The 12,198-nt window shown below is 27.5% G+C and overlaps 1 protein-coding gene across 2 annotated transcripts in view; it reads left to right on the forward strand.

Moving 5' to 3' along the window:
• LOC129989278 (uncharacterized) overlaps positions 1-12,198 on the forward strand; it is a 55,392-nt gene that overhangs the window by 12,247 nt on the left and 30,947 nt on the right. Inside the window, exon 1 of one of the 2 annotated variants that reach the window (XM_056097700.1) lies at positions 7,878-7,952. The exons of the other annotated variant lie outside the window; for it this stretch is intronic. Coding sequence (XP_055953675.1) covers positions 7,905-7,952 — 48 coding nt within the window. The 5' untranslated portion in view covers positions 7,878-7,904. Of the gene's footprint in view, positions 1-7,877; positions 7,953-12,198 lie in introns of those variants that run through there. 2 annotated transcript variants of the gene reach the window in all.

Consider the following 12,198-nt stretch of genomic DNA (forward strand, 5'->3'; position numbering starts at 1 on the left):
TTAAATATTATTTATTTAATTAATAATTAGTGTAATATGGTTTTACTCACTGAAATGAGTTTAAACATACATTAATAACCTACTGTGAAAAAACTGGATTTTTAAAGTTAAAATTAAAAAATATTCTCCAAGTGTGTACGTACACTTTAAAACTATTTGTAATTTCCTCATATTAATTTAAAAGTCTTTTATATTATTTTTACCATCAACCTCTCGCTGCCCTAACTGTGGTACAAATAATAACTATACTCTGTTAATTCAAGTAAAGCATTAAAAAAACTTTATATCCACTATCAACGTCTTAATAGTTTGATATTTCAAGCGTCAATCCATCAAAATTTATGCTAAAAATTCCTTAAAATGAAAAATAAATCTATATGATATCCTGTTGAAAGTCCAGGTTTCAGCGCTTAAATATATTTTATAACAGCCAGATTCTCTTTTCTCCACTAAAGTGAAATATTTATGCGATGTATTACTCACAGCTGTCTGTAATAGTCACTGGTATTAATATAAAAAGTTATGATTAATGGGTTATGAAATACTTCCTTTTCCTTTTTGAGTACTTTTTGAACGTGACCTTAAGAACTTCTATTGTACATTTCGTAGACTGAGGAATGGTGAGGTGGGCCTTGGCAACTGCTTTCACACAATATGTTAAATATTTGTGGAACTTGGGGTTGGTTATTAATACATTGCTCACAAGGCAAATTCGAATTTAGCTAAGTTCACTTTTTACTGAATAAAATGCGTTGGTTTTATTTAAAGGAAAAATCATAAATTAATTTAAGCAAATATAAATCAGTGCTGTAGTAAAACCAGAGGAAGTTGTCTCCCCAAAACTTTCTCGCATACTCTCTAATAAGGATATTAACTTAGTGCCTTTCATGTCATTGGCATACAATAATTAGGAAATATTTTAAATTTTGATTGAATTTAATATTTTTACTGAATCTATCGTGTGATCCTTAGCGGCTGATTTGACGTCAAAAGTATCCAAAAATCGAATTTGTGTTTAATTGGTGTGACTAACCAATTAAAGTAAATATTTGACATAAAACTACACTTAAAGTCACAAAATCACGTACCAATTTCGATAAATTGCATTTTTGAGTTTTGCGTTTACATATTTCTGAAAGTACAGAAGGATCAAACCTCTATTGGATTTCGCTCAAAATTTGATAGACGTTATACTAAATATATTAAATTTGTACACCAAATCGTATCTATCTAGCTCTCTTCATTTTGTAGTTATCGTTCTAATTTATATTCGAACAGTCGGACTTACTCCCAGTGGATTTTGCTCAAAATCTGATAGAAAATTACAAATTTGGTTTCAAACCTTTATATGAAATTTCATCCAATTAGCTCAAAGCATTTTAGAGTTATTCGTATCACAGACAGATGGACATTTTCCAAAAATATGTTTTCCGAACTCCGGGATGTCTGGAACGTAAAGATTCGTCAAAATTTCGAGTTTGAATTTTTTTTGACGATTTCTATACTTTCTCTATACTTCGTATACGAGAAAATAATAAAATAAAGATAAATGAATCATACTTAAAATATTATCATGCTACGTTGCTTTAGGCAAAAATTGAAATTCTTTTGAATATTTAATAGGAAGGCAAGATATTAAAACAAATAGCAAATATATTTTTTTAAACGTATAGAAATTTAAGATAAATTAAAAGCTGATTATAATGATTTACAAGATTTTGTTGAACTTTGTCCATAACTTTTTAAAGTTAATAAATACTGTCTAAAGACACAAACGATACTCAAGTGATACAAAAAAATCTACAATAATTTTTAAAATTTGGGTTTCGAGGCTATCAAGTCAGTTTTATGATGGCGCACCATATATTTCCTTTCTAAACGCCGTAGATTTGTCTTGACATCGCAGACACACTTTCTTTTCTAAATATAGTTAAATGATTTTCGGTCTAAATTTTAAAATTTTTCTATATCGTTTCGAGAAAACTATAACAGAAAGATGCGTATTGCAGTTGATTCCCAGTTGAATTATGGTGTCCAGTTTCCATGTTAGCATCAGTCGCGGATACACAATGAAAATCAAATACGTTAGCAGGCCTGGAAAACTTTAGTTTTTGTCTAAGCAAAAAATTATAGCCTATAGAAATATATATTGTTTATTGATTTTTATATAATAAGAAATATATCTATATCTATACTTATACATAAAGCTCAATGTGTGTGTGTGTGTTGGCGCTCTACAGAAAAGACCATTTGACCTACAGCTACCAACGTGGTACGTGTATACCTTGGAGGTCGGGAATGTACACCTGGGGTCCATTTTTTTGAAATTTTAATTAGAATTTTAATTATTAATTAAAAACTAACTTTCCCGCCAAAAATTCCTTTCATTTTCCCCACCGCCAAATGAGTAAGGTTTCAGTTTTTTTTCCAACAGCAATGAGGCTAGGGCTAACATCTTTCGGCCGATTATTTCAAACGATTCTGTTTATTTTCTTAATATTTTATGCATTTAAAATTAAACATTGTTAATGAATCGATATTTCAGATTCATTCTGAAGTACTTTTGAATTAAAATAAAACAGATTAAAGGAAATTAAAAATTTCTAATCTACATAGCGTTACCCCAACTGGCGTAGAAAAATTCACGCATTTACGTTACCGTAACTGGCGTTGAAAATTCATGCATGCGCATTGTATTCTGATTGTTTACATTTCAACGGAAGTGGACTCGATTTAAATTATTTTTAGGTTAGTTGTATGCTTTTGTAATTAAATTGCATTTATGTTAGTTTAAGTTAATCGTTTTTTAAGTAATTTTTTTAACCGGTTTTCGACCGATTATTTTAAACGATTCGGCTTATGTTCTTAGTGTTTGATGCATTTAAAATTAAACATTGTTAATTTATATACCTGCTCAAGATGAATCTGAAAAAATTTTGTTGACAAGTTCTTGAGATATTACATAAATTAAGAAAGATATTCTTTAGGGCCCATAAGGTCTAAATCCCCAGTGTCTCTGTTTTCAATAATCATATTACAAAAAAAAAAAAAAAAAAAAATGCTTTGTTTCAGTAAAAAATATTATTATATAAATTGCAGATTAATCATTTCCACTTTAATTTAAAGCATAAATTCTACGGGAGCTAACAGAAAATTGGAGAGATACAGATTCCGTTATGACTGAAGGCCTTTATAATTCTGAGGGAATTGAAATGTGAAAATCTTTTAATGAAGAATCTATTAAAGTAGGAATTACATAAAATAGTTAATTATTAAAATTTTAATGGGCATTAAGATTGGCGAACCGGCTGGTCGCCAAAAGCGGCTAGTATTTAATAAAAGTGTAATCATTTTAAACTGAAGTCGTTCTAAACCGAGAATAAATAACTTCCACTGAATATAAAATGAAGAGAAGCTTTGGCAAATATTCTTAAATAAAGAGATGGGAGACAATGAAAAAAAAAATACATGTATCATGACATGTAACTGTATCAAGACATCTTAACTGAATGCAAGCTGCAAAACATATTAATTTATAAGAAACATGAATGAAAATTCTGATATTGAATCGGCTTTCGTAACTTGAGAAGAAAATAAAGAACTTCAAATGCAAACAGAATTCTGAACTGTTTATTCTGAGTGATCTTACGCAACTTTTATTACGCTCCAATTGTTTATGTGAAATTTTTGTGGAGGTACTTAAAAAGAAGAAAGAACATCTTTACCAACCTTGGCGCTTTAATAACTGAGCAATAAAGATTTTTCTAGTTCAACTTTGTATCGATTTAAATTTTTATTTTTTATATATAGCTGATAAAGTTAGAAATTTGTTCGAAGGGCAATTAAAAATTCTTCTTTCATTCAAACTTAGAATGACTTCTCTATTTATATCAAATTTTACGACTAAACTCAGTTAGATCGTAAATTTGTATTCTTTTTTTATTCCATTACAGCTAGTCAGCCCATTACCACAGAATTAAACCGTTTAAACAGGGATTGTTGTGATTGGTCGTTATGCTCATTAATTATTCAAATTTTTGCATAGGAAAACAACGGCCAACAAAGAAACTTCAAACTGTTGGTAAAAAGCTAGAAATATTTTCTATAATTTTTTTTAAATATTTTTAAATTTTCAGGGCATTGTAATATTGTGTTAAAATTGAGTCTATTTCTCCACATATACAATTGTTGTCTTGCATCTTTCCGAATCTATAGAAGTATTTAGGAAATCTTCCATGTCCTGATATAATTTGTACTAGCATCGAGTGAAATATTCTTTTTATAATTTTTGATTCCGGTATCCTGTTCTTAATGAAGGCAAAGAATACATTTATTTATTAGTTGCAAAATTGCATTCTTGATTAGTTTGATTTAATAAACAATTCACACATAAAAAAAATTCGTAAAACTATTAGTAATTGGTTTCATAAAGTGAATGTTATGTTCTAAAACATTTGCAGCTAGTTTTATTGAGATGTTCGAAAATCTTTATAGTGTTAATATTTCGCATACGGTTTACTACGTATGCATGTTAATTGCATGTATTAAGGTATACGACTATATTCGGGATGAATTTCTTTTAAAACCTTCGAAAATAGTTATACTTTTTGAATATTTGCATAAAAAAGAGAGAAAAAACATGTATAAAACAAAAATGTACCAATTAAGTAGCAAAAGTTTTTTAAAAATTGGAAAAAAAGGGATTTTTTTTTGTTTAAAAAGAAATACAAAGCCAAAAAATTCTTAGTTTAGAGATTTATTAAATGATTTGATCAAAATTTTGCAGGGAGTTTAAGAAATATATTTTTAGTTCCTGAACTAAATAATAAGATGTATTTCTGTCCATTCTTTAACTATTGAGGTTCGATTGATAAATAACCCGGAATTTTTCACGTTTTTTCAGTATGCGAAGCACTAATTCAATTATAAAATATTTCTAAATGAATAGATTACTTATTTTCTGTTAAGAAACGCAGAATATATTGAGAAATTATTATACCAAATTTGAATAAAAAAATATTCATAAGATTTTAATTTATACGTTTTTCATAAGAAAATTCTATCCAAGGTTAGAATTTGAGAAAACAGCATCTAAAGATGTAAAAGGACATTTAAACGTATGTAAATGCAAATATAAAATTCATTATAACTTCCCAAAAAATAAACTTAGAAACCAAATTCTAACGGTATTATAAAGAAACCTGTAGAAATATTAAGAATATTAAATAAAATTATCTTAATTTCGCTTTTTAATGCAATTTCAATTAGAATTGATAAGATGTAATTAGAATTTGAGAAAACAGCATCTAAAGATGTAAAATGACATTTAAACGTATGTAAATGCAAATATAAAATTCATTATAATTCCCAAAATATATACTTAGTAACAAAATTCTAACTGTTTTAAAAAGAAACCTGTAGAAATATTAAGAATATTAAATAAAAAAATCTTAATTTCGCTTTTTAATGTAATTATCTACTTAAAGGAAAAAGTGAATAGAAAAAAATAATAATAATTGTCACGGAGTCATTCGTGAGTGATGCCAAAAAAAAAAAAGGTACTAAAAAAGACACTATTTTGCAATATGCAAAATAGGATTCTCAGGAATAAAAATGCCTCGTATTTAAGTGATAAATAAATGAGTTTGTCTGACTCAGGCCGATGATTTCACAGTGAAATTAATTGTTAGCTCTTTACCATGACTTCAATTCACCATTTTTTGCAGAGAGCGATGTTGAACCCTTCGGGGAATAGAAGCGATTCAAAACCAAACTTTTGCAGCAGTTTGAAAAAATAAATTAGAAATTAAATAGACATCAAAAGGTTCAAGACATATTCATGCAAAATATTTCTTATAATATGTAAATCTAACAGCTATTTACAAATCTTAAATATTATGAGAGCTTCGATCAGCAGATTCAAATTCCTTTATTTTTTAATAATCATATTACTATAGCCGAAAAGTACACAGAATAATAACAGAAAATAAAAGATAATTTATTAGTCTAAGTTTATTGTTTTTCCTTCAAAGTAATCATCTCTGACTGTAATGCACTTCTGTCAACATTTCTTCCAGTTATTATAACATGCCATAAATTTATTTCTTAGAAGATCAATTAGATTTTGTAATTAATTTTCTTTTATTGAATTAATGAATTCAAAACGGTAACCATTAAGAGGCGGTTTCAATCATGGAAATAAAAAAAAATCATATGGTGACATATCAGGTGAATAAAGAGCTTAGGAAGCCTATTTGTTTAATGTTTGGTTAGAAACTCAAGAATAATATATAAGTGTGGGATGTAAGTTTAAAGGAGAGAACAGATCTAGTAGAGTTTTTAAATGTAAAGAAAACTATTTATTGTGTATGGTATTTAACTATTAATAATTATATATATATATATATATATATATATATATATATATATATATATATATATAGTATAAGTAATAGAACATTATTTTTAAATTTAAACTCTGACATTAAATAAATTACTCACCCCCTCTCCATATATAATTTTTGGTGACGTCTCCTTTTGCATTTCATCTCTGCAAACATAATACTTGCACTGTGAGAAAGCGCATTATCGTGATGCAAACAGGAGATTTCTCGCGATATCTTAGACTGTGTTCAACAAATCGTTTCACGTAAACGATTCAAAACATTCAAATAATAATCTTTTTGGACTGCCTAGCCAGTCGTAAAAATTTATAATGCACAACATCAAACAGTAAAAAGAATAGTCACCATTACTTTGATCTTTGAGAGATTTTGGTGGTCTTTCCGGTTTTACTTCAGCTTTTTTCATTCACTTGACTGTTGAGTTATTTCTGTAAAAGATAAATATCTAAACTTCATCAACGATAATAATGCATTTTAGAAATGTATCAGTTTAAGAAAGTATATCTTGACTCGTATGAGTGTGTCTTTGGAACAAATTCAGAATTTTTGAAGCAACTCAAGAAGTGATGCATCACAACCTGAATGACTGAATTAAGTGTTACTTGACAAGAACCAAATTTTACAGAAATTTATTCAATGATATCACTTATGTAATTGATGCTAAAGGTCTATAACCAATAACCAGTTCTTTGTCTTATCAATATCGAAGTAATCGAAGTGGAGGGTTTACAAAGGTGGCGGACTTTCTACGAACGGATGATCTACCATCTACAAACTTCTCATGTCATTCATATATTGTTGTTTTTAAATTTTTTTTTCTTTGCAAAATTTCAAATGCGTTTATAGCATACATTTCAATGTGAAAACAAAATTTAGCGCATAATCTTTGTTCAATAACATTCGCCATTTCAAAAAATAAACATGGCAAAAGTTCTTGTCTCTTTAAAAACAGATTTATTTTCAGACGAAAAAAAGGAAATAAATTCCTGACTGTTGTTCCAAGTTCATAGAAATCGTAAAAATGTTTGATAAGAGTTTGCAGACGATATTTATTATAGATGTATTTTAAATCAAGCATCACGGCAGTCTACACCTGGAAAGGCTCAAAGCTCACGCCATTCAGATTAGCAACGGCAAACCAATAGTCGAAGAATCTGCCATGAAACACAATCTTTCTTTTTAAGACTTTTAAGATTTGGAATTTTAAATAAGGTTAGCTGTTATAACACCTGGCATACAAAAGTATTATAACATAGAAACAGTTTGAAACGTATCAAAAATAGCGTCTAGAATTTCAAACAGACTTATAGGATGAAGTTGAGAAGATGTTTCATTCATTTCAGGATAAATGAATAAAACATCTTCTTTTAAATATTTGAGCACATTATAACTGCTTTTGTGGATGAACACTGCAGTTTTCTCTCATCTCTTTCTCTTCTCTCTTCTTTTCTTTTCAATAAGTATATTGAATTGAGAAGACTCAAAGAAAGTCTCGGACCTATGGACAACGAATGTGCAGACCAAATACCAAAGAAAACGCCCAGAAAAGTAATCCCTTTTTTTCCCCTAATATTTTCTATTATGCCGGGTTTACACTCGGCCAGTTATAAGATGGCCAGTAAGCAGCGCATGGGCAGAAAGAATCAAAAATGCTATTCGGTCGATGGCAAGTAATTCTCCCAATGGGACAACAACATACCGCAGTAATGTATTTTTTCTTATTGATCATGCGTCTGTAGAATTTGGCGGTTTTTTGGCATGAAAAAAAAATCACTAATCATAGATTAATTTAGACAGCTTTTTCTCTCTGTTCTTTCTAATGCAAGATTGTGTTTTTTTTTCATTTTATTTGCCATTTCTTTTCTATAGTCTTCCTAATTTAGTTATGTTAAACTTTTGTTTATTTTACCATATTTCTTTGTGTAAGTAACCATTATTTTAATATGATGTTCAACAAAAAAGAAAAATTCATGGATGTTGAAACGGTAATTTATAGCCACGCATGGAATGCCTGAATCTATCTTATGAAATTATGGCAAATATAAATCATTCCCTTTCTGCGCATGCGCAGCCTTCTGGTCTTATAAGTGGCCGAGTGTAAACCTAGCATTAATTTAAATTTCAAATGAGAGCAACTACTTTTAAAGTCTCGAAAAAAAAAGGGGGATAGCGAAACTATCAGATGCACATATGAAATACAATTCAGAGTTTTAAACAAGGTGAACAATCAACTTGAAATTAAGAAAAGATATTGAGATATTTCAAGGTATGTCTTTCTCTTCGTACTTTCTTCAGTTCAATCTTTGAATACATGATAACTGTTATTGTAAATAAAATTGCGATCTAATGCACTATGCTACAAAATATCTGCTCCGTCTATTGGTATTCTTAAACATCTAAACTATTGAAGAAATTAAAGTGGATAAAAGAATATTCATTGCTATTTAGTATTTATTGTTCTCACTGTACATATTACATTTTAATTTGTCACATATATTTTTGGAAAAAAACTTATTTCTGTTTCTTTATTGCATTATTAAAAGTATGTTTTAAAATTTTTTGATTTCATTATCTTCTAATTTTTAGTCTAATAATTTTTATAATTCTTTTTTATAAATAATAAGAAACCTGGAGGATTTTTTTTTCTCAAATTCATCACCAGACGGCGCCTCACATGTGGAATAAAAATTTAATTAAAATAAATCAATTAATCAAAGACTGGGTTCTGAAAATAATGAAATATAGGACGATATTCATGGAAAATATATCACTGGATAAAATTTTAGAATTCTAGCACTTTAATAATAAGTGAAAGATTGATTTCAAAGTTCCATCTTTGTAAACATGAATGTCAAATAAATTTTCATTAAAACAACAATTAAATTGATCGATGAAATGTAATAACTGCAAACAATCAAACAATGGCTATCCTCAGTTGATAAAAAATACTTATTTCTTTTATTCTTTCACTTTTGGAAAAATTCCTCAACCGTGAAATATCTTTTGTCTTTCTAAATAAGAATAATACTTCATGGTGAAACAACCTCATTTCAAAATTTTGTTGTTGATCACTGAGGCACATAATGTGTTTTACTTTTTCTCTTATTATAAAGGTCTTGTTTTCATCGAAAATATTTTAATTGACTTCATTATAAATCCCGGGCGATTTTTAATTTAAAAAGATTATATTTTCTCATATTTAATTTATTATTTTGAAAACTGAACTTTTTATCATTTAATTATTAAAAAAAAATACATTGCTATTTTAATTGCATTTACTTTGAGAGTACTCAAATGTATTTATTTGCATTTTTCAATGTTAAGTAATTGCTCATACAAATTTTATTGTTTATTCTACTTATGTAGCCTTTTATCACTGAAATTCTTTTTTATAAATTTCATTTTTAATGTCAAACAATGCCTTACTCTTTATGTAGAAATAATTCAAATTTTCAGCATTTGATAAAAAGATTTTAAGAATTTAAATAAAATGTTACAAAGGCTTCTTCAAATAATTATCGATATCAAATAATTAAATGCTTATTCAAATATTTAGAAGAGTCTCGTATATATTCTTTTGGAGTGTCTTGCTATTCTTCGCAAAATATTTTCACAAAAATACAATTTATTGAAACATTATTACTGTTATAATCATGATGCAGTTAATTTTCACTTTTATTCTTTTAGATTTATTTACATTTCGAAGAATTCATGATTATGAATTGCTGTCGTTCATTTAGTGACGAAATCATTGCGTTTATTTTATAACATTAGCGTTTGCATTTATTTTTATAACATTAAATAATAAATATTCAATTGGAATTTGTTGGTTTTAGGTTCTTTTAAATAAATAACAATTATTGTATTTTTAAATAAAATAATATTTTTGAGATGCTTGAAAGTGTGCTTACACATTTGTGAAAATGGGAATTAGAATAATAGTTAAAAATGGAAAAAAGAATAAATGATAATCTTCCATTCTCAATCGACGTCAAGCTAAAATGTTTTTTGTTTTGTTATGGTGCCAACATTAATTAAAAAAAAAAAGATGTATCTGTGATTTGGCGAAATATTATTATTTGGCTGTTGTTGCTTGAGATTGAATTAAAGGAAAGATAGCAAATAAATTTAGTAAAATTACAAAAAGGCTTTCATATAAAATCTTATAAACATTATGTCAAGACAAGAATATTATTCTTAAATATATATATATTTTCATTTTAAAACTTTTTTGAATTTCAAACAAAAAGCTACTTTGAAACATTTAAAAGATACAGAATACCTAACAATTACTCATTATTATAAAAAATTACCAAGAATAAAAAAAAATGAAGCGATAATAATCTTGAGTTTGAAACCAAGTGTCAAATTTACTTGTATAATTCATTGATTTTCTTATCAAGGTCGTATATTCGAGAATGGACAGACGGATATTAAAAGTTTTTATATTGAATTTGACTAAAATTTGCTATTTTGGAATCAAAATTAAATTACATTTCATTAGCTCATTTCAATTTTGAACATTAAATTCTCAGAAAAGCCAACACGATATTAATCCAAAAATAATTTTTTGGAATCAAAAAATTTAAATATCGCGAAAAATTCTAATATTTTTGGCAATGTAAACGCTTTCTACTTTATAATTTGTATGTCATTGTTTCTTTGAACTCACGTACTCGCGAACGCTCTGAATTTGTACTATATAGAATAAAATCTTATGCACATTTTTACTGCCACATTAAAATTTCTCTTGTTCTAAAATGCCACAGACATCTCGTTTGAAATAAAACGACTTTAATATCTTTCAGTTTGAGTTCAAAAAAGTCATATATACTTAAAAGGAGTCAAAACACTAATAAATATGAGAAATACAAGGTATTTCCTAAAAAGATAAAAGCTGAATGTTTCTAGTTTGACAGAAAAGAGAAATTCAACAGTTATAATCTAATCTGTCTAGTGATACAGGCAAAGTTTTATTTTTCCAGTATCAATTATTCCACGATTTACGGGGATTAAAGTTACTTTCGAAATTCATTCATTCAGTGTATTTCATTTTGCCTCAGACATTTTAAAAATTTAAGTATGGCAGCAAAATTATGAATTTACTATATTTGGGGATATGCGGAAATTAACATCAACTTTAATCTGAATTGTTCTAAACTGCAAGTACAGAAACTTAACATTCTATATTAGTTATTCCACGATTTAAAGTTACTGTTCCAAGTTAAAGTTACGTTAATATCTCATATTATGAATTAAGAATTTTGATTATTTTATATACTACTAGCCGCCTTTGGTGACCAGCCGGTTCGCCAATCTTAATGTTTGTTAAAATTTTAATAATTAAATATTTTATGCAATTTCTACTTTAATAGCTTCTTCATCAAAATATTTTAAAACTTCAAATTTTGATTATCATATAATTCGTTCATAATATTATAAAGGCCTTCAGTCATAACGTAATATGTATCTCTCTCATTTTCTGTTAGCACCCGTAGAATTTATGCTTTAAATTAAAGTGGAAAGAATTTATCTTCAATTAATATAATAATATTTTTTACTGAAACAAAGCATTTTTTTATAATCTGATTACTGAAAATAGAGTCACTTAGCGTTTAAACTTTATGGGCACTAAAGAATATCTTTTTAAATTTATGTAATATCTCAAGAGTTGGTCAACAAAATGTTCTTAGATTCATTATGAGCAGATCGATTCATTAACAATGTTTAAATTTAAATGCATCAAACACTAAGAAAATAAAACGAATCGTTTAAAATAAACGGTTGGAAACGG

The sequence above is a fragment of the Argiope bruennichi genome, chromosome 10 (genome assembly GCF_947563725.1).
Source record: "Argiope bruennichi chromosome 10, qqArgBrue1.1, whole genome shotgun sequence".
NCBI lineage: Eukaryota > Metazoa > Arthropoda > Arachnida > Araneae > Araneidae > Argiope > Argiope bruennichi.